The sequence below is a fragment of the Theropithecus gelada genome, chromosome 1 (genome assembly GCF_003255815.1).
Source record: "Theropithecus gelada isolate Dixy chromosome 1, Tgel_1.0, whole genome shotgun sequence".
NCBI lineage: Eukaryota > Metazoa > Chordata > Mammalia > Primates > Cercopithecidae > Theropithecus > Theropithecus gelada.
In genome coordinates this window covers 61,345,194-61,368,802 of record NC_037668.1, presented here as the reverse complement: position 1 = coordinate 61,368,802, position 23,609 = coordinate 61,345,194, and the positions used below count along the sequence as shown (strand labels likewise).

The window sequence follows — 23,609 nt, the reverse complement described above, 5'->3', positions numbered from 1 at the left end:
CTATCAACCAGTATTTCATTCCATCAACAAATATTGAGCATCTAGTGAGTACCAGGTGCTGGGACAGGCACAGAGTCCCTCTTTTGTCTTATTGCTGAGCTCCTCTCCCTATTCAAGGGAGGATCCCCCCCTTTTCCTTCTTTTCTTTGTATGTGTGTGTATGCATGTGCACGCACACAGGCGTGTGTGTGTTTCCCTGTTTTTGCCTTCACCTTGTTTAAATGAAAAACTTCAAACCCATACCAAAACAGAGAGAATAGTATAATGAACCCCCATGTACCTATCAGTCAACCTCAACAATTATAAACTCATTGCCTATTTTGTTTCCATTTAGACCCCCACCCATTCCCCCACCACCACCCTGCTGGTTCTGGGATTATTTCGCAGCAAATTTCAGGCATCACACTTCATCTATAACATTTTAGTAATGTGTTTCCAACAGATGAAACTAACTCTTTAAAACATAACCACATTGCTATCATTTTAAAAAACTAAAAACAATTACTTAATACAGTCAAATTTTCATGATTGGCTAATACGTTCTTTGATAGTATTTTTAAGTCAGTATCCTTGTTAGCTTCATACATTATAATTGGCTGATATGTCTCAAGTCTTTTCTAATCTATAGATGTCTACTCCCCACCCCCTTGAGATTTTTTTTGTTGTTGCAGAAGTTGGGTCTTTTATCCAGAGATAAATGAGAATTATTCAGAATGAGAAGTCTCCTGCATTCGGAATTTTGCCAGTTGCTTCCCTGGGAGGTTGTTTAACATGATTGTCTCTCTTTTATGTTTCCTTTAATTGGCAGTAAGATCCAGAAATTTAATCAGATTGAGCTTCCATTTTTTTAGCCAGAATATCTTGTAGGCAATGTCTCCAACAGAATCATATAATATTTGGGTGTCTCTCTGTTGGGGTCTTTAGGAACCATTAATGATCAGAGCCTAGGGATTATAAAATGGTAACATGCTATCATTTATTTTTTCATAAGCTGAAATGCTATACTTAAAGAAAATTTGTCTTCATCAACTATTTGGTTACTCTGAGATATAGTTTGTAAAGGAAAAGCAAGGAAATAATTATTTGCATTTACCTGTTTTCATATTAATGAGTTGATTCCCTAACACCTTCCAAAGTTGCACATTTTTAAATATCATTACAATCCAAACATATTTTATGTATTTAAATCCACTGCAGTTTGTTCTAATTAATGCTCAAATTGTGTCACTCGCTAGTGGGAGCCTTTTGAAGTTGGCCTAACATCATCTTGGACGTTTTCTGTCTCTGACCTAGAATCAGTTATTTCTCCTAGAAGCCCTGGTTCCTTTTAGTGGAAACTGATATTTAAAATGTGGGCAGTAGGGGTACTTTTTATTATTGACTTGGTTCCTGTTTCTAAGCCTTTTCAATGAACACAGCTAGAAAGTACTTTTTAAAAGAAAATTCATCATGGGTTTATTTCATTTCCAATGTAAAAACACTTTTTCTTTTTTACTTAACTTCTTTAATATCATATCCATATCTCCTTTCACTCTTGCTGAAAATCTCAGTCCCCAACACCATTACTATAATTTCCCAATTCATAGAACATGCCTAAGAGTCACAAAGTAGTAATACCAGTAACTACCAACAATCATATAATTACTGAAAATAGTTTAAGGGTTTTTTTTTTTTTTTTCATTTCTTTCTGTATCCTACTGAGGTAGGCTATCAAATTACTGTGTTTTAAAATCTCTTTTACTAGTTTCTTCATGTGGGATTATGCCACCAACTAACCTAGTATTGCATTCATGTATTTACTCTGCTTCTGAGATTTTAGAAATTGCTTATCAGTTTATTGATTTGCTTAGTCTTTCATTTTAATTATTTAAAATATTTATAGTTCTAAAGTTAAATATATAAAAAAGTATATTCTGAGAAAGCCTAGCTTCTATCCCTATCTTCTCTACCCTGTTCCCTCCATCCTTCTGTGAATAATCTTTTTAGTTTTCGGTTTACCCTTTCATTGATTGTTAATGAGTGAATATGTGTGTATGCCTCTACCTCTTTCTTAGATAAAGATAATCATACTATACCTATTATTCTCTACCATGCTTTTATTCACTTAACAACATAGTCTGGGAACCACTCCATGACATTATATAGAATATCCCTCATTCTTGTTTTATAGCTGCATAAATAGTCCATTTTGTTGATTACCCTAGTTTATTCAGTTAGATCTGTACCACTGAACATTTGGGCTGTTTCCATGCATTTGCTATCACAAATAGTGCCACCTTGCGTAACCTTGTACACATATGTCATTTCATATTTTTGCCAGTGTATCTTTGGGAGAGTTCTAGAAATAGAATTGCTGGGTCAGAGAGTAAATGCATATGCATTTTGTTGGATATTATCAAATTCCTCTGCATAGCAGTTGTACCGTATTGCACGTTCACCAGCAAGGTACTAGAATCCTTGGTTTCTCATGGCCTCATTTGTCATTAAACTTTGGATTTTGCCTATCTGATGGATGAGAAATAATATCTCACTGTGCTTTTAATATGTATTTTTCTTTTTAAGAGTGAGGTTGATCATCTTTTCAAATGCGAAAGAGACATTGCATTTAAGAATCCTCCCCTCCAAATCCCTTCCAGGCAACTACCACTCTGCAATATGAAGATGAACAACAGAGAAAGTGAAGGACAGAATGAATAGAGAGGTCACTGGACAATCACAGGTGCACAGGAAGAGATTAACTAGCCAAACTAATGAAGCAACACAGCAGAGAAAGAAAACAAAGTGGTGACCGCCAAAGGAAGGGATTGAATTTCCCTCTCTGGAGATTGCAGATGGGGTTTCATTGATGTATATGCACTGAGTGGAGAGTGGCCTAGACAGGCAATGGAGACTGCATGATCTATAGCTCCCCAGGAAGTAAATGAGGAGATCACAGTCCAACAACCAGAGGCTGGGCCTATGCTGAGATGGAGCCAAGAAAGAGTCCCTTCTCACTGCTGAGATGCAAACCTGTATTGTAACAATGGGATGTAGCAATAGGCACATCCCTCCCCACCTCCAAGGTCTCACCTGTCCACCAGAGAAGTAGAGGAAAGCATTAGTAGTTGCAGTGAGATGGATGGATGGGTTTTGAAAACGGGTTACCCAGAAAGTGACAATACACATACACAATTTACTCTCCCAATGTTTGATATAGCTCTATGTAATTATTTGGTTTCTCTAAGCCTCAATTTACTGAAAATGGGGTAATAATCCCTGCCTATAAAATGAGGTTAATAATAGTATGTGCCATTTAGCATGGCTGTTGTCACAAGAATAATCCACATTAAGCCCTGACACGTAGTAAGTTATCGGTACACATGAGCTTATTACTGTCGGCTATGGTTGTAGCACTATTATGTGTCACAGGGGGATTTAGAGACAGAAGTCTTGAGATTCAATCTCAGCTCTAATTTCATTAGCTCTGTGTCCTTGATCTAGTCTCTTAACCTACTTGGCCTTAGTTTTCTTCTCTACAAAATAGGGATAATAACTTCATAAATGTATGCATTTAAATGAGATAACACGTGTAGCAATTAGCATAGTAAGTCATCAGTAAGAGTTGACTACTACTACTCTTATTATAATCTTCTTTGTTAATTAAACTTCCTAATATAAGTTTCTATTAAGAATACTTGACAACTATTTTAGATAATTCTCGAAGATTATAGCATTAAAAAAAGAAGATGGGGTATATTAGACTATCTTTATGAAACTGATTACCTGTAGAAATCTACAAAACTTTGCAGAGAGAGAAGTGCTGTGTAGCTCTTTATTCCTCCCCGGTCTTGTTTGGGGAATTTTTGGCATCTGATAGCTCCATAGTAAGAGAGTACAAAGGAGCAGAGGTTCCTTTGACATGGGAGGTGGCTTAGCTTAAGATCTCTGGATTTACGCTGTCTTGCCTAGGTCTGAATCCAAGCTCTGCAACTTGCTAACCCAAGGCTAGTTACTCAACCTCCATAAGCCTCAGCTTTCCTAGGAGGTAATAATAGCACCAGCCTCACAGGGGATTTTGTTTTGCAAAGAGTGAACATGATTACGAATGTAAGCTCCGTGCCTGATGTGGAGTCAGCCCCCAGTCAATGGCAGTGGTGATGGCAGTGACAGAAGCAGTAGTAGTGGATGTCATCATCATCCTCATCATCAGCCTTAGGGAGGTGTGCTAGTCTGAGTGGGCTAGGCCACATGGTGTTAACCTCCAACCTCCACATCCCAGCAGCTTAAAAATCAGGAGCTTATATCTGACACAGACCACTGAAGCTACATATTTAACATGGGTCATCAGGGATGTCTGCTCCTTAGAGTCACTTAGGGGCCTAGATAGATGGGACTTCCCTCTTGACACTTGCTTCCACAATTACCAAGGCAGGAAAAGGAAACTGTGCAAGTCACACAAGCAGAGAGGCTGGGCCTGTGCTGAGATGGAGCCAAGAAAGAGTCCCTCCTCACTGCTGAGATGCAAACCTGTATTGTAACAATGGGATGTAGCAGTAGGCACACCCCTCCCCACTTCCAAGGTCTCACGTGTCCACCAGAGAAATAGAGGAAAGCACACAGGCTTGTAAAGTTTCCACAGAGACATGATGTACAGCACTTCTGCTCTCATTTTATTGGTCACAGCAGTCACATGGCCTTGCATAACTTCAAAAGGGGTGGGCAATGAAATCCAATCACGTGCCCTTGAAAGAGGAATAGCTCTAATGACTACCTTAGGGGCTGAGGGTCTGATTGCAGGAAGAGACAGGGGTGGTAGGAAAGAGGCAGCTGAGAGTGGGGAAGCCCAGGATGGGACACGTGGGCAGAGGCATAAATAACAGGGTTTGCCAGACCAGAGACAGCCAGCAGCTGTGCCTAGGCCTCCCAGTGTCCTGTGGCATTCCCTGCCTTGGACTGTATTCATTCATCCTGTCATTAACTCATTTATTCATCCAACCAGCAATCATTGAGGAAGAACTGCGTGCCAAGCACCATGCTAAATGCTGGGGATACCCAGTTGTGTAACACAATTAACACATCCCATGCCCTCCTGGAGTTTACAGTGATGCAGGAAGTACCGGCGCCCTGAGCTGAGCATCTGAATTGTAGGGTCCTGGGGTTCTGACCCTTTCCAGGGCCAGATGTGAGGAGGTTGGCTGGATCTATGCCCCTGCCTCAGGCCTGAGAGTTGAGTGAGGAACAAAGGAAAAGCACAGTGTGGCCCAAATATTAGCTGTACTTCAGCCCTTCTAGAATGACAAAGGGACTCTGCTTAAGGGATTCTTTTCATTTCTCCCCTCTGGCCTTTAATAACACTCCACATGATATAACTGGACCTACCCATAAAGGTCCCAGTAGACAAAACTCACAGTTTACAGTTTATGTAATTTTCCATAGAAACAAAAACAATACTTGTTGCCTGACACATTTTATAGAGAGATTTGCTGTTTGTTTACTCATTTATCCCCGAAGAAAGCTGCTTCTCTTCCTTCTGTCCCCCCAGCTCCCTGCGGTGGTCACCTGACTTCGCCCAGCGGCACCATCCTCTCTCCGGGCTGGCCTGGCTTCTACAAGGATGCCTTGAGCTGTGCCTGGGTGATTGAGGCCCAGCCAGGCTACCCCATCAAAATCACCTTCGACAGGTGCTTGTGACCACAGCCTTGGGGGAGAGGGCAAGGGGGAGATTTTTACAGAGCCATGTGGGAGGGAATCCAGGGTGGATAGAGGACCAGTACCAATGCTGAAATGTCAGCAAGGTTGGAGAACACTGGACCAGACTGCCCTGGGTGGGGCAGACCTCACTGGCTCTGCCCTTGGGCTTGGTTTGTGCTGTTCAGGGGACTATGGCAGGAGGGGTGAAGAGAAGGTTTGGGTACCATTTGGGATGTTAGAGCCCCCCTCCCCAGCCCCCAACAAGGGAGAGTGGGCAGACAGACACCATCAGATGTTAAAGCACGACACTGACATCTGACTAGCATTCTCCTGGAAATGTCCAGTGTGGGAAGGCAGCCCCCGACCTCTGCCCCAAATCCCGCTCATGTGCCCCGCTTCTAGCTCCCACCCTGACTATGCCCCTTGGGTGGAGAACATAGCCACCTAAATGTGAAAACAAACTTCTTCCGGACAAAGTGTTCCTGGCCTGGAATAGCAGTCTGCAAACTTTTGTGTGAAGAGCCAGATGGTAAATATTTTAGGCTTTGTGGGCCACTTGCCTACTTGCATATCTCTGATGCATGTTCTGCTTTGCCTTTTTTTTTTTTTTTTTTAGCATCTCTTTACAAATGTAAAAACCATCCTTAGCTCTCCAGGCTATAGACCAGATCTGGCCCTGAGGCCTAGAATGTGTGTGCTGACCCGTGGCCTAGAATGTTCTGATCTCCGTGAGGCTAGTCATTGTGCCTCTAGGTCTTAAGCTAGCTCACAGATCAGGCCACAGAGAGGATGAGAGCAGCTTCCGACCATGGAAGGAGGAGGAGGGATGTTAAATAGAGTGGAGAAGGTCCTTCTGCATTGCTAGTGAATGTGTGCAAATTATATTAAAAGATCCCAGCCTGCCAAAATCTGGTTATTCTGAAGCCCTGGGTCAGGCAGGGTTTTTGTCATTTGCAAATTAATAAGGTTGGATTTCTCAAGAAGGCTTCATTTCTGTCATTTGGCAGATTCAAAACCGAGGTCAACTATGACACCCTGGAAGTACGTGATGGGCGGACTTACTCAGCGCCCTTGATCGGGGTTTACCATGGGACCCAGGTTCCCCAGTTCCTCATCAGCACCAGCAACTACCTCTACCTCCTCTTCTCTACCGACAAGAGTCACTCAGACATCGGCTTCCAGCTCCGCTATGAGAGTGAGTCTCAGTGGGTGGGCTCAGGAAAAGGGATGACAAGGTCAGCTCAGTTGGGTCAAAGGCCTCAGGACTATGCTCCACCACAGGCCCCTGCTTGGCCTCATCCCCATGGTGTTCTTGGCTAGGCTGTGCCCTGCAGAAGGCCCTGCAGAAGGCACTCTGTTGCTCTCAGCATCCCTCAGGTCATGGGAGCTTAGAGTTGTTCACGACCTTCATACCAGGCCCTTGCGTGCAGACCTCATGGCCTCTTCTGTGTGCAGGTGATTGGGTGTCGCCACGCTGGGCACTCTGGGGTCAGAACATTTGACTGACCATGAAGTTAACCCGAGATGGAATCTCACACCCACACTTGCCCTTCCTCGTCATCTTCCACATTCATCCCCTCAATTGAAAGCATCATTGTCACCTCAGTTCTCTGTAGACCAATATAGAAAGCTGGGGCTGCGAGCACCATGAGGACAAGGTCATTTTCTTACTCCTGTTGTATCCCGAAGCCTTACCATAGCACCTACGCCACTCTCAGCAAATACTGATGGCCACATTTCATGAGTCAGTAATTGGCAACTTCTGCCTTTAATAAACCAGGGCTCTCTACCCCCTCTTTGGAGTCAACTGGGGTCCCTCTGTGGTGACAGTGAGCTGTCTGTCCCAGCTGTGGCCTCTCTCTTTCAGCTATAACACTGCAGTCAGACCACTGTCTGGATCCAGGAATCCCAGTAAATGGACAACGTCATGGGAATGACTTCTATGTGGGCGCGCTGGTGACCTTCAGCTGTGACTCAGGCTACACATTAAGTGACGGGGAACCTCTGGAGTGCGAGCCCAACTTCCAGTGGAGCCGGGCCCTGCCCAGTTGTGAAGGTGAGGCACACCATGAGGGGGCGCTAAAGTAGCAGACTCCTCTCCTGCCACAGAAACACAGGTGCTTAAAAGGCCCCTGACTCCCTACCCCATCAGCGAGGGTTGGGGTTTCGAGAGATGGGGGATGGGGTCCCAGGAGGATGACAGGGGTGCTCCCTGAGGCCCTCTGGTCTTTCACTGCCCTCTTCACTCCTATAGCTCTCTGTGGTGGCTTCATTCAAGGCTCCAGTGGGACCATCTTGTCGCCAGGGTTCCCTGACTTCTACCCTAACAACTTGAACTGCACCTGGATCATCGAAACATCTCATGGCAAGGGTGAGTGTTTCAGCCCATAGCAGGCATTGGGATGTGAGTGGTCAGGGACCCAAGTTCCTCAGGTCAAGTTGACCTCAATGGGCATCTCCCTAGATAGTGACCTCTGGGCTTCGTCTGAACTTTTCTCACCAACAAGAAAACCTCCAGAGTCTTTTCATGTCTTTGAATGGTAGAACTTGTTCAATAAGTATCGTTGAGATTCTAAAATCTCCCTGCTGGAAGAGATCTTGGAGGTTACCAGCTATCCAGTATCACTCAGTACAGGAACCTTCTCTAAATCACTCCCCACAAGATGGCAACACACCAGCTCAGCTCACCCTTTGCCTCAACATGCCTGGTGTGGGGAGGCCACCAACCCATTCAACAAATGGTCACCTACTATCATTTTTGCATAGATGCTTCCATTTGTATTTCCTCTGCTTCTCCTAATAGTCTATTAGGTGTCTCTGAAAATGTTTTTCTTGTATTGCATCCTGGAGGAGCATCAGATACACCTGCTCCCTCTTCCTCACATTCACCCTTCAGATATTGAACACAGCGATCCCCTTCTTGCATAACTCAGCTCCTCCTCTGATGCCATCTTTCATATGGGTCAGCAGCCTGCACTGCTGCCTCAGCTCCCCTAACATGAGTGACCTTTGGGAGTCCAAGTTCAAAGTAAAGGTGCTGATTATAAATAAATATTAATTAACATATTAATACTCTTTTCTCAACAAATATGTATTCAGTGCCACCCATGGGGCTGACACTGGGGCTGGGCATCGGCAGTAACCAGGCAGATTTGGCTTCTAGCCTCAGAAGCTTATTGCCAAGTTCATCCAGAGTCATGGTTCTTGCAGTTTGGCAAATACACTAATGTTTAGGCCCAAGGCTAGAGGTTTTGATTTTCTACATTGGCGGTGGAAACCAGGCATCTATGTTTTCAGAACACTTTGCCAGTAATTTTGATGCATGCTTTTAATTAAGAACCTCTGATCTAGAAGAATTAACATGCAGAAGAGCCAAGAAACAAATTTCAAAGGAAGATTAATCCTTCCGGATATTAAAACGTCATTATGAGCTAAATTAATGTTAACAATGTGGTATGAGTACAAGAGTGGACCTACAAATAAGACGTGGAGAATAGTTGTCCAGAAATAGATTCCTCCATGTGTGCACACACATGCCCATGTATGTGTGAGAGAGACTTTAGTATATGAGTAAAGTGTCATTTCAGATCCATTGAAGAAAGGATGGATTATGTAATAAATGGTGTTAAAACAGTGGGTTGAACCATTTGGAACAAAAGAAAAAAAAAAAACATCTATACCTCAAGCATTTTCAAGCATTTAATCACATAAACTCCAGCACTAGAGGAACGTGAATCTCTAACCTCAGGTGGACATGTACTTTAAAGAGTAACAACAAAGGTAGAATCCATAAAGGCAAAGACTGCTATTAAAAAAAAAAAAAAAAACTTTGAAAGGATTTAGGTAAAAAAAAAAAAGGAAAAGAAAACTCCATAAAAATTCAAAGTCAAATACTACATAGAAAAAAAAATATTTGCAACATATGATTGACTAAGGATTAGCTACCAGACACACAAAGAGTTCTTAAAAAGTTTCAAGAGACATATGCCTAGCCAAACCAACCTGCAAAATGAGCAAAGCTATAAAGTAACACTTCGTAACAGAGGAAATACAAATGGAAAATCATTGACCTCATTGATAATGAAACAAGTGTAATTTTAAAAGGGAAATAGCATTTCCCTTTTGAAGTCATCAAAGAAAACTGTAACAGTCTGGGGGATAATGTGGACCCTGGAATACTATTGACTGCTGACACTGTGTGAAATGGTTCAAGCGTTCCAGAGGGTGACTTGGTGATGTGAATCAAAAGCCTTGAAAATATATTGTAAGGGACTTAGGAATCTGCAGATTTTGGTATCCAAGGGTGGTCCTGGAACTAATCCCCTGCAGATACAGAGGGACAACTGTACCTGCCTTTGCACCCAGCAATTCCACTTTCTGGAATTTATCTGAAGAAAATAAGTAAAACTCTACATCAAGATTTAGCTGCAAAGATTTCCCCTGAAACCTTACGTATTATACTGAAAAATTAGGAACTATTAAAATGTCCATCAATAAAGAAATGTTAAATAAAGATAGGGTATGGCCATAGAATAAAATACTAGGCAGCTGCTAAAAGGAATAACGTGAAAGAATATTTAAAGACCTACAGGGGTGGTTGCAATACTTTGTTAAGTAAAAAAAATAAGTTTGCCACGAGAATATATTTAGTTTAAAAGACATCCTTGTTTGCATAGAAAACAGCCTGAAAAAATATACCCCAAGATGTTGTCTCTTATTTTCATCTTTTGGCTTTTTTCTAATTTTGAGCAATAAACACATTACATCTAAAATATACTATTTGTATAACAAAGAAAATTTGAAAGAAAAGTCATTTATAGTCCCACCACATGTACTTAAGTGTGTCACTTGGCCTTTACTAGGGCTGCCCTAGCCAGGGATAGGATGGCCTGGAGCTTACTGCATCAAGGCAAGACTAGCTGGGTGGTCAGGCTGAGGCCCAGGATTGTCCCCTTCTTCCCACAACATTGTTCCTAAGGAGGGGAGGGATGGGACAGTGTCCTTGTTCACCCTGAAGAGCTGCGTCCACCAAGCCTGGTCAGCGGAGACCATTGGAAAGAAAAGCAGCCCGTCACAATCCCTAGAGAAACAACCCCTGTCATTATGGTTTTCTCTGTGTCTGGGCATCTGTGATTATAAAGGTGTATGTTTTTCTATGAGTTTCTATGTGTGTGTTTTTGCCTGGAAGTCAATCAAGCTCACCAACTATTTAGCAAATGCTTATTTGATACTTGCACTATGCAAATTGCTAGGAAAACAGCTGAACAAGCCACTGTGCCATTGCCTGCCTTCAGGAAGTTTATGCTTTAGTGGTAGTAGACAGCCTAAACCAAGATCTCAGTATAGCATGACCAATGTGTGATAGAGCAGAGAGAGGTGTGAAAACTTCCCGAGCCCAACCCAGGGCTTAGGAAGGTGTCCTGGAGTTGAGACTTCAGCTGGTCTTCAAAGACGAACAATACGTAGCCATGTTGAAAGGTGCTCAGCAGAGAATCAACAAGAAATCATGGATGAGTGACCAGATCACCTCTTCCTTAGAACCACTTAAAGCCATCACCGAATTCTTAGCATAGATCCCCAAATTATAAAATCGCTAGGCCAGGCACGGTGGCTCACACCTGTAATCCCAGCACTTTGAGTGGCCAAGGCGGGTGGATCACCTGAGGTTGGGAGTTCGAGGCCAGCCTGACCAACATGGAGAAACCCTGTCTCTACTGAAAATACCAAAAGAATTAGCCAGGCGTGATGGCACATGCCTGTAATCCCAGCTACTCCGGAGGCTGAGGCAGGAGAATTGCTTGAACCCAAGAGGCGGAGGTTGTGGTGAGCCGAGATCACGCCATTGCACTCCAGCCTGGGCAACAAGAGCAAAATTCCATCTCAAAAACTAAAAAATAAAATAAAGTAGCTAGCACAGCCTCATAGTCCTTACCTTTCTCAGCCTCATTCTGAGCCCTCTAAACTAAGTTCTAGCTACACAGAACTTCCTTCAGTTTCTCGAACTTGCCAGGCTTCCCTTCTCCTCTAGGGCTTTGCACATTTTTACAATGTTCTTCTCTCTGGAGCACTTCCTCTCCCCAAGCAAGGGGAATGGGAATCTCTACCATCGCCCTTGCCTGGCCAGCCCTTCATCCTTCTGAACCCCCTTCCTCTAATAAGCCTTCCCTGACCCCGTCTCCCCAGCTCTGCATCTGGATTGGGCTCTTCTCCCCTGGGCTCCCATAGCATGCATTCTGCACCTCCACGATTTCAGACTTTGCTCCACTATAGAGAACTTGCATTTTCATCATCAGTCTCCCTGACAGATGAGGAGTTCTGTGAGAGATCGGTCTGTCTTGTTTCCTGCAGTTTCCCTGGCTTCTGGCTCTATGCCTGGCACATAAGGAACTCAAGAAGCATTTGGTGATATGAATCGAATTGAACTGAGCCCAGGCCCTTCTCCAGAGGGCATTCTTCATTCTCTGTTTGTAAGAGTATCTCGGGTTAACAGACCTATTAAGCTGCTCTCTGTGATTGCTCCCTAAGAGGCAGCAGTATGGCTCAGGAAATTCAAAACTCTGTGAAATGTGAAATCATTCAACTTGCCACCTGCCCAGTCCAAGGGAACAGCCAATTCAGGAATCCTGAGAATGTACCCGTGCTGAAACCCTAGAGCTGACACCTTTTAACCCATGAGGGCTGTCCGAGAGTTAGATGAGTTGAGCAAAGGGAGCACCTTCTGTTGCACCCCTACTGTGTGCCAGCCACTGTGCTGCGTGCTCTGCACATGCTTTCCCAGTTTGCCTCACTTCAGGGGTAAATGTCACCTGTAAGAGAGATATTATCGCCTACATATTATAGTTGAAGAACCTGGAACTTGGGGTGTTAAGCAACCTTAGCCAAGACCTTTTGATCCAGGTGTGTCTTACCCCCAAGTGCATGACTTTTCCACTGCCCTGCTCTTTCCACTCCTATGTGGTGTTGATGTCATTGTTATGATTCTGCATGGTTCATTCAAGTGAAGTATTTGTTTGTGGGTCCATCTGTCACATCAAATCTGGATTCAAACTCCAACATGGGGCCTCTGTATTTCTGCGGACAATGTCTTTATTTTCACACAATGGCCCAAAAAGCCCCAGGCAATCAGCACAGCTGGGAAACCCAGAGGTTTCATCTCAGATATTTGCTCATCCTTAGAATCCCAGCCAAATGTGTACCCCTTTGGAAGGGGTCTATTTGCATGCTAGAATAGAGTGCAAAGTGTGGTGCTTAATCAACTTGTTTCCACCTGTGACTGGGTCTCACCCACTCCCCACCCAACTCCATGTCCTAGGTAAGCGGGAAAGGACATATATTTCCTAACCTGTATAGACTGAGAGCAGTTTTCTCATTTGCAGACATGTTTATGTGTCAGGAGTATAGCATGCATGTGGGCACATGCAACCACAAGCCTTTTCACATCAAGGATCTTGACCCCCATGAAGCCTTCCCAACCCTTGAGGCATAGTTCCCCACTCTTCCTCCGTGCCCCACTCTGGATTCTCACTAGTAGTGATTTGTCTGTCTTTTCCACTAAACTGGGAGATCTTTCTCAATTCTTAGCACAAGGCCTGGCACTTGGTAGGTGCTTAGGACTTGATGCATCTCAGTTGCCTGGAAACAGGGTATTTACAAGCTGCATCTCTGGTCCCATCACTTCTGTTGGGTTCTGTCTCCTCCATCTCTATCTACAGAAGCCCAAATCCTCCAGGATCACCAGCTTCTATCAACAGGGAGTCAAGGATATAAAAACCTTTAAAATGCTTTAGCATTAGAGGCTTGGCTCCAACCATCATTTATAAAAAATGTAGCAGTAATTATCTAGAGAAGTATTTCTCAAATTTTAAGTGCCTATAAATCATTTGGGATCTAAAGAGCAGGCAGATTCTGATTCAGTAGGTCTTCAGTGGAGGCCAAAGACTCTGCAATTCTAGTAAGTCCTCCCGGTGCTGACCATACTGCTGGTTCATGGACCATACTTTGAGTAGAAAGTGGGATCACACTTGGAGTAGCAGGTGAGTCCTAGTCTAACATGTTCCTGTCCTGGCACCATCCACAACACATAGTCCCATAGGCTACTCACTTGGTTGATTCTGCATGGTTCATTCAAGTTAAATATTTGTATGTGCATCTGTCACATCAAATCCGGATTCAAGCTCCAACCTGAGGCATGCCCATGTGCGTGAGCACGCGCTTACACACATGCCCCACCAAACACAACTGCCACCTGGACAAGTTCTAGAATTGCTTTGGGTGTTAAGACCATACTGCTCTATAACTTCCCTCACTCCCTGATCCCTTACCCTTCCTGGCTATTCTTACTACCTGCTCTCTTTCTGTAGCCTGAGAGACCACACCCTGGAGTAGCTGGGAGCACGGCCTCTGCAGTCGGATTGCCTTAGTTCAGATCCCAGCTCTACCACATACTAGCTGGGTGACCTTGGACAGATGACTTCATCTCTTTGTGCCTCCGTTTTCTTGGGTGTAAACTGGAGATTATAATAATGTACCCATGCCACAGGGTTCCTGGTAGAATTAAATGAGTTTTCCTATCTCCCTTCCAAGGGACAAGGGCTGGCTATAGTGCAAGTAAAAGCAGTTAGGACAGCGACACTAAATATTTAGTGCTTGAAATGTTAATGAATATCATTACTTTGATTTTATTTTATGCTCTTAACCTTCCCCATTACTGAAGCTCCCTCCTCCTCCTTTCCAGCTCTCTGACTGCTCTTGGACCATCTCCCCCATCTCTCCTCCTTTGCCCAGTCTCCTATTACCTGTCACTTCTGCCCATGCTTCCATTCACCCCTTCTCCGATTCTCACTCTGCCCTCTCTCTCCTAGCCCTCTTCTCCATGCTTGTGGCTTCAGATATTAACGATTTGCTGGTGACTTCCAGATCTACCTCTGTAGTCCCCACTTAATCCTGAACTTCCAAATCTGTCCTTCCAGTGGCCCACTAGCTCTCACTGCTTGCATGCAGAAAAGGCTAAGTCCATTACACTTCTACAACCCATACCTCCCTCCTATCTGCCCTTCCCCAGGTAACAGAAGACATCACATCCTCCAGGTGGATGTGCCACCAGATGTCATGTCATTTCCCCTTTGCATGAAATGCCTGCTGTCTTGACCACCCTGCCCCGACCCCTGAGGACTCACGGCCATCTCCTGCTTTTGTTCTTTCTGCCAAGCCCCATCCTCTCCCAGTGCAGAGCAGCCACCAATATAACTGATCTCCCTACCTCCTCTCCCTCCACTTCATCCTCCTTACAGCCACCAACATCTTGCTAAAACTGAGATCTGGTCCACTCTGGATAGGAAGCCTTCTCATTGCATCCAGAAAAATCTTGGGTCTGGCCCCCATGTACCTATCCAACTTCAATTCCAGGAGTAGCCACACCCAGCTGCTGTTCAACAAACCTGGAATCAACAGTCCCTTTACATATATGGGTCTCCTGCCTAGGACACTCTTTCTCCCCTTACCTGGTTAATTCCTGTGCATCCTTTTAAGATCCATGTCAAATGTTTATTCCTTGGTGAAGCCATCCTCCACCTGCCTCTTCCTGCTGTCAACTGCTTTCTGTTCTGCCCCCCATGGCATGCTGAGCTACATTCATTCCAGCACTCAGCACTCTGTATTGCAGCTATTTGTTTAATGCCTGGTATATCCCCTTGCACCTAACCCTGGATCCTAGGGATCCTAGCCCATAGTAAAGACTCAACAAATACACAAATGCTTGTTGAATTAATTAATGAATGTCTCTAAAGCATTCTCATAGGTGGAGCCATAAATCTCTCTTTTAAATTTTGACAACTGTAAAAAGGTGTTCTTCTCCCTGAATCTTTGGGCACTTGTGTGTTCAGGTTCCTTCATTCAGATTCACCTGTATGGTTTATTGATGCGTGCTTGTAGTCATACACACAGATAGACATTTGCAAACTGGAAATGTTTGTGTAGATCCTGTCTTGCAGCTAAGGTGCTCCAGCCATCTCGCCATCACCAACCTGACCTTCTGGTTTCTTGGCAGGTGTGTTCTTTACTTTCCACACCTTCCACCTGGAAAGTGGCCACGACTACCTCCTCATCACTGAGAACGGCAGCTTCACCCAGCCCCTGAGGCAGCTGACTGGCTCTCGGCTGCCAGCTCCCATCAGCGCTGGGCTCTATGGCAACTTCACTGCCCAGGTCCGCTTCATTTCCGATTTCTCCATGTCATACGAAGGATTCAACATCACTTTCTCAGGTAAAGAGTGTGAGGGTCCCTGAGGGGAAGAGACCATGGAGCTATTCACTCTCTCCTTCTGCTGCCAGTCTCTGGTTTTCCTAGCAGATGGATATTACTCCACTCTCCAGTCCCTGGGAAATTGACCTCAGTGCTTCAGCAAAAGATGCTTGGGTTGGACCCAAGTAAGAACTTCCCTATAATGGTCTTGGAAGGAGTTAGCATGATCATTGAGGATTCTCCTTCTATAAAGGTGTTTAGGATTTGCTCTGTACATGGCCCACCTAACTGGATGAACTAGAGGACTTCACAAAAGACCCCTCCTACCTTAGTTATTCCAGATTTTTCTTCTGATTCCACTTCCATATTCCCAACCCCAGCAATATGAAAAAAAAGGGGGTTTGAAATTAACATATTGGAGTGATGTAGTCTCGTTTGGGATCTTTTTCATCAATGCTAATTTTATAGTAATAGATAGTTATCTCTGTGTTTAGGGATTTGGAAAAGAAAACGCTTTTATTTGGCATTCAGGGAGGAAAGAGGACCCTTGGCTCCTCTCGTACCGAGCCCTTCGCCATTCTTATCCCATAGTACCCCAGAGTACCTCCCTCCACCTTTCTCACCCACGGCCAGGGGTATCACATGGATTCCTCCTGGAATGGACAAGAGGTATCCAGCTTCTAGGAACTGGGGTGTGGCCCAGCTTAGTCCCCTGTCAGTCCTCCAATGCAGAAGTCACCTGTCACATCCCTGGGTTTGCTTGGCCAATGGGACATATCCAGCCAGTGAGACTCAACCCTTATGAGAGAGACCCTCCTTCTTATCACACAGCCCTGGAGGACTGCATCCTGAAGGGAGAAGCCCTTGCAGACAAGGGACTAGTCACTTCTATGCTGTCACTAGAGGCCCTAGGCAGAGCTTTGGCCCATAAATGCTACTGGTCATGCTTGCCGTCTGCCTAAGTGCCAACATAGCCGAGACATGGCTTCTAGTCAGGCATTTGGAGTGTCTTCCCCAGTGGGAGTTGCCTGAGGCTGGGTCATGTACTCTGACCTTCTAGAATCCGCTGGTTGAATTTATCTAGTTTGGTGCCCAGAGAGAAGGAAGCAGGGGAGCCTGTGAGCCCCAAGGCACAGGTTTAAAACAGAGATGAAGGGACAGCACAGAGAAGAGCTGAGTGCTGAGGATCCTCAGAAATCCTCCTGGGAAGCCTGTCTAGGAAACACTGTGCCCTTTCCCACTGCTCACAGGAGTGGGTGCAGACCGCCCACCCTGACCTCCCCATGCTTCTCTCTGCCTCCCTATGCTTCCCTGTGCTTCTCTCTGCCTCCCTATGCTTCCCCATGCTTCTCTCTGCCTCCCTATGCTTCCCCATGCTTCTCTCTGCCTCCCTATGCTCCTCGATGTTTCTCTCTGCCTCTGCTCCCCTCGGGCTCTCACTTCTCTTTTGTGGGCCAGTGTCACCTTTTGTGGGCCAGTGTGTGCATGCCCTCTTCTCTGTCTTTCGTTGTCCCTGGCCCTTTCCCCCTGGCGTTTTGCCCGTGCGTTCCCATCTCCCCACAATGTCTCTGAGCCCAGATCTCCTGCTGCCTTTCCAGAGTATGACTTGGAGCCCTGTGAGGAGCCTGAGGTCCCAGCCTACAGCATCCGGAAGGGCTTGCAGTTTGGTGTGGGCGACACCTTGACCTTCTCCTGCTTCCCCGGGTACCGTCTGGAGGGCACCGCCCGCATCACGTGCCTGGGGGGCAGACGGCGCCTGTGGAGCTCGCCTCTGCCAAGGTGTGTTGGTAGGTGGTCACGTGCTTTCATTTTGCTTCACTAATGGGGTGGGGCAGATTATAGTCAATTGATGTGAGGTGGTGGATGGCACATAGGCCAAGAGGCTGACTTAGCCCACACTTAGCTGCGGTGGGACCCGGGGCAGGGGACCTAACCTCCTTCCGCTCCAGCCTTCTTATCTGTAAAATAGGGATGGCAATCCCTGCTTCATCAGGCAGTTCTGTATAAACTAAAGTGACCTTTCCAAAGTAGGTCCACAGTGGGCACTCACATGAAGTTGACTTCAGTACTCTCACCTCCCCACCCTCAGCACACAGACCCATGGCTTAAGGATGCCTCTTGCCGAGAAATCTGGATGGGCACCAGGTGAGCCTGTAGGAGGGAGTGTGACCTTTGCCCAGGGGGAGTCCCCATCTGGTGGAGTAGATAGCTGCTTTTACTAATCCAATGGCGGTGCTCACTCTTATAGACGCCTCAGGAAGACTTCATCCATTCAGCAGGGGAGGACAAAAGGAACAGGGCGGGGTCATGTATAGAGGACCCACTACATGTCAGGCATCTGCTAGGTTCTGAAGATACAAAAGTGGACGAAACAGAGACATTCTCCACTCGTGGCCCACATTCTGGTGGTGGGGACACAGGCTGTGAATATGTAGATGTGTGATGTGTCAGGCAGTGTTGGGGCATACAGAGAAAAATTAAGTCAGCTTAGAAAGTGCTGGAGCTAGGGTTGCTCTTTTATAGTGGTCAGAAAAGGCCTCTCTGATGAGTTGACATTTGGCCAGAGATAGATATCTGGGAGAAGAGGGAATAGAGGACCAGGACCCAAACCATGAGGATGCTCAGCATTTGGGGAACAACTCAGAGGCCAGGCTGGAGCAAGCAGCAGGGAGAACAGGAGATGTGGAGGTTAGAGGCAGCTGTTGGAGGTTGGAACCGGGCCCTGCCTGCCTCCTTGCAAGAGCTTTAAAGAAGTGTGTTTAGAGCGCTGTGCCCAGGGAGTAGGGGAAGCAAGTATTGTCCCCGGGACAGAGTGATTGCTGTCTGTCCCTAATGTATGAGGCTCCTGGGTACCTGTTTGCTCAATCCTTATAATGTAGGGCTGGATGAAACACTAGCTGCATTCATGGAGTATTTTCCATGCTCACTGTTAGCCATGGACCTCACATAAAGTGAAATATTATATAAAACCCCATAAAAATATACAAAACAGATCAAAGCAGCACTGCACTGACTGAAACAGGGACCAGCATCTCAAATGCTGGTGAGGTCAGCTGTGCCTGAGACAAGTCCATGGAGCCCGCAGGCTATGCCGAGGACAGCTTAGACAGGCTGGCAAGATGGGCCGGGCCCAGGCTGTGCACTCATGCAGGCCAAGGTGGGGTCACGGCTCTGCCATTTACCAACGCTTAGATATCAGGCAGGCCAGCAAACCCCCTCAGCCTCAGCTTCCTCATTTATAAAACAGAGATAACAGCATCCAACTCACAGGCTTTACTCTACATTAGATGACATCATTTACATAAACCAAGAGGTGGCATGTAATTATCATTTTGCCAATAACCTTTTAATCTGTATTTATCAATAACCAATTATTGTTATTCTGCCAATAACCTTTTACAATCTCAGAAAGGAAACATTAAAACAAAGCACGGCAGAATTCTGTTTCTGACCAATTAAATAACCCCAGAGTTTACTCCATCTCCTATAACCCATCCCCAAAGGCATCCACCCGCCCTGATCTGGCCACACACGCTCAGAAACACATAGAACCCCGCCGCCCACCCCAGGAAGGTTCAGTTCATGTCTGGCTGCTAGCAGCTCCTTTAGTCTCTGGGAAAACATCCTCAGCTAAATGGTTCTGGGGGAAATTCTTCTTGAATGGGATTAACCAGGACCACAGATGCACACAGCCCTTAAGCTCTTGCCTCATTGATCTCATTACATAAACTCATTCTTTAACTTATTATTCCAATTACTGTTTGTTCATGACACCTCACAATATTTTCATTATTACATTTGTCTTCTGTTTCACATGTTATTAATAATGCACAGTAATTATAATCACCTCTAATTACCACCAGCCCGGCTGCCGAGGCTCAGGCTGGAGGCATCTCGGCAATGCCCACCGGGGGCTGCTCCCAGTCGCCATGCAAACTGGATGATTTAGTCCACATAGTGCTACCAGAAACATTCCCAGCCGAGAAGGAGATGAACAGCCCTGGGCTTTAATTCATGGTGTGACGTGGGTGGCAGGGAGGGAGGTGACATAGCCCCTGACATCAGGGACCCCTGAATTTGATGTAGAAGAGACAGTCCTGACCGCAGGGGACCCCAGTCTGCAGCAGGAGACATGGCCCTGTCCTTGGGAATCCCGGTGTGATGGAGAAGACCTAACCCTCTGCCTCAGAAGCCCCAGGCTGATGGATAAGGTATAGCCTCTGCCCTTCACGAGACCCCTTCTGATGGGGGCAACAGAAGTCATAGATGCCAGAATCAGCCGCAGCACTTTCCTGTGGATGTGACTGTTTGTTTCTCTGGAGCATTTATTTGTTTCCATTTGTGCTTGTGTTTGGCTTCTCAGTGCATCTGTTCACCTCCCCTGTTACTCTGGAAACTCTCCCGGAAACAAGCGCCGCATCCCTCTGTCCCTCCTGTCCCCTCCCTGGTGCCCAGGACAAAGGCCTGACAGGGAGTCAGGACCTGGGGATTGGCCAAGGACTGGCCACATCTAAAGCTATCAGCCCCTCCTTGTAAAGGTGTCAGGCGTGTGGGAAAGAGGACAGGCTCGTGCTGGGGCAGAGATGGGGCATATAGCTCTTATGCAGGAAGCAGGGCCAGGAAGGAGGTCCAAAAACACACCAAAGCCCATGTTTAAGGGAAGCCAGCTGTCGAGAATTAGGCAGAGGGCAAGAGGCATCAGGAACCGTGAGGTTGCTGTGAGCCTCGGGCAGCTAACGCACGCTTCCCATAAGCTTCTCAAGCTTTCTGCTAGTCCCAGAATGCAGGCAGTTAGGGCCCCAAATGGAAGCAGGTAAGCCATGTAGATTAACCTGGGACATTGGTGGAGAGGCTACTCTGTGCTAACCATTCCCCTATGTTTACCTATCTTATATATAAAATCTCACGCATTGATTCTACAGTCTTATGAGAATGCTATTATTGTCCAGATGAAGGCAGATGAAGAGACTAAAGTTCAGAGTTTACACAATGTGTCTAACTCCAAAGTCCCTGATCATCCCACTGCACCACAGGCCTCTGCCTGGATGGAAGGGAAAGGTAGTATCTCAGAGAAAATGGAGAGATGCTTCAGAAGGCTGCCCATGTGATATGACTGAGTAATAAATGTTTACATATGCATGGCCCTAAGCAACTCTCCCTCCCCTACACAAATCCCCACCCTCATCTGAGATCATCAAAGAAATGTACACATGCTGGAAACGTCTGTGTAAATTATCAGCAGCCACTGCCCCCAGGGAGCCTGTCCACCGCTGTCCCTTGAGTTTTATGAGCCATCGCAGCACATTCATCATATTTGGAAGTTTTGCAAACAGACTAAGTTTAAAAGTACTGTAAAGTCAGATTTCTTCTCCGAGAGAAATAAATGAGGCCTTATATAAAGCCTTAGGAAACTGAAGCTGGTCCTGCATTGAGCAGAATGCAGGGAGGAGGGTCCATTGAGAAAAGCCGGGACTTGGTGGTGGGACATATGGCCCCCATCTTCAGAGGACTAAGGAGCAGCCTTGGGGACAAGAGAAAACACAAGACATATAACTAAGCCCATGAGCAGTTCAGCTCTGAAGGTTTCCATGTGCTCCATCTATGCTGCCTCAGTCTAGTATGCTCCTGGCTTAGGGTAATTAGGGTTAACTATAAGGTCCAAGCAATGGTCCTTTGGTCAACCCCAAGGCTTTTCCAGCCACAGACTGTGCCTAGACTAAAGGATACTGGGGATGGTTTAGAGAAAGCAGACTTGCTACCAGCTGCCTGAAAGATTCAAGGCATGCTCCAAATTCCCCATATGTCCACACGAATAACAGGCCTGCCATCTGGACTTGTATTTACATCTTTCCGGAACCTAATTATTATTTTTAGAACTGTACATCTTCTGAGGTCAGTGTACTCCATATCCATTCATTTATTCATTCATTCATTCAGTAAATATTTATTTTACAGACAATCCAGGCTAAGCCTTGGAAATTCATAGGTTCATCCAGCATGACCCTAGCCCTCAAGTTACTGACAGTTTAGGTGGGGGACACAGACAGGCAGCAAGCAGTCAAGGTGCAATATGGGAAGTGCTCAGATACAGGGAAGAACAGGGAGGGGCCCTCCAATTATTAAAGATCCCATTCCTGCATGCATGCCCTGAGCCTGCCCTGCCCACGCACTGAGTGGGTGTTAAGGAGACAGTAACATGACCAAGCCCCGGAGGATCCACAGTGCAGTTAACAATGTTAACAAATAAGTCAAGTAAAATGGGATGACTGCTATAAATAAAGGTATGAGAACAATGGGGAAAGAATGACTAATTCTGGAGGAGGAGAAGCAGGTTTCCAGAGGAGGGTGTGATTTCATTAGCTGTTGAATGAAACGGGCTGCAATGAGACTATGCTAAAAACTTTCCCCAGGACCTAGAAGGTTGAATTCTCAGTCCCCTCCTCCTCATGAATCCACAGAGAGACTTGGTCTCAGTGGCTGAGTACCTGGTTCCTTATCTTTAAACCAGAAATGATAATTGTGCCTACTTATGGGACTGGCTGTTGTGACTAATGACTGAAATGGTTCTTGTAAGGTGTCAATCATGCTGTTTTGCACATAAGGGTTAGCGATTATGATGTGATCTTGCCCCCTCTTACTTTCTATTCTGATACTGAAAGGTTTCATCTCTCCTCACTTAACTGCCCCCCTCTTCCCCTGACCTCCTCCTTGGTCATTTCTGTTGCTACGCTACTATATGAATAGGTATGTGGCATGGCTGCTTTATAGAACTGTGAAATTGTAAAGGGTGCCTGGTGGGTTAGCTTCTGTTTCTGTAGAAGAGAGACAGACAAACAGAACAAGAGACAGAAGCAAACCAGGCAGCACCATAGGTAGAGAAGCACTTTTTTTTTTAAGTTTGAGAGGCATTTCTGTAAACAGTCCAACAACTGGACAGACACACAGGCATCTTGGCAGGTAGACAGGCAAATGACTTGTCATCTTTGTCAGGTTCTCCAGAGCTGTGAGTTGCCTTCTGGATGCAGCTGATGGGGGTTAATCTATGGTTATTGTGATTCTCTTTCCAGCTGAGTGTGGGAATTCAGTCACAGGCACTCAGGGTACTTTGCTGTCCCCCAACTTTCCTGTGAACTACAATAACAATCACGAATGCATCTACTCCATCCAGACCCAGCCAGGGAAGGGGATTCAGCTGAAAGCCAGGGCATTCGAACTCTCCGAAGGAGATGTCCTCAAGGTAAAATTGATCAGTTTCAGAGTATGTATGTTACACTATGCAATAGTCTGGTCAATACTCACTCCTTTGTCTCTGTGTGAATGATCCAAACTTTCTCCTTCCTTCCTGAGTCCCAAGATACTGTCCTCACTCATCTGGGAGAAAGAGAGGACCAAAAGAGAGAGGTATTTGGGTATCTAAGAATATGGCTTTAGAGTTTGTTTGGAAGCTGCCTGCTATCAAATGCATGTGTAATTGAGTATAGGTTGACTGCATAATAAAAGATAATAATTCAGCTCAGGGAACACGGCAAAACCCCGTCTCTACAAAAAATACAAAAATTAGCTGGGTGTGGTGGTGCATGCCTGTAGTCCCAGCTACTGGGGAGGCTGAGATGGGAGGATCACTTGAACCAGGGAGGTTGAGGTTACAGTGAGCCATGATCATGCCACTGCACTCCAGACTGGGTGACAGAGTCAGACC

General features: G+C 45.7%; 1 protein-coding gene across 1 annotated transcript in view; it reads left to right on the top strand.

Annotated features, from left to right (window-relative positions):
• Positions 1-23,609, top strand: part of CSMD2 (CUB and Sushi multiple domains 2) — a 655,178-nt gene that overhangs the window by 440,186 nt on the left and 191,383 nt on the right. Inside the window, exons 16-22 of the mRNA XM_025355777.1 lie at positions 5,522-5,660; positions 6,678-6,865; positions 7,538-7,726; positions 7,925-8,041; positions 15,716-15,931; positions 17,509-17,697; positions 22,978-23,147. Of these exons, the coding sequence (XP_025211562.1) occupies positions 5,522-5,660; positions 6,678-6,865; positions 7,538-7,726; positions 7,925-8,041; positions 15,716-15,931; positions 17,509-17,697; positions 22,978-23,147 (1,208 nt within the window). The remainder of the gene's footprint in view (positions 1-5,521; positions 5,661-6,677; positions 6,866-7,537; positions 7,727-7,924; positions 8,042-15,715; positions 15,932-17,508; positions 17,698-22,977; positions 23,148-23,609) is intronic.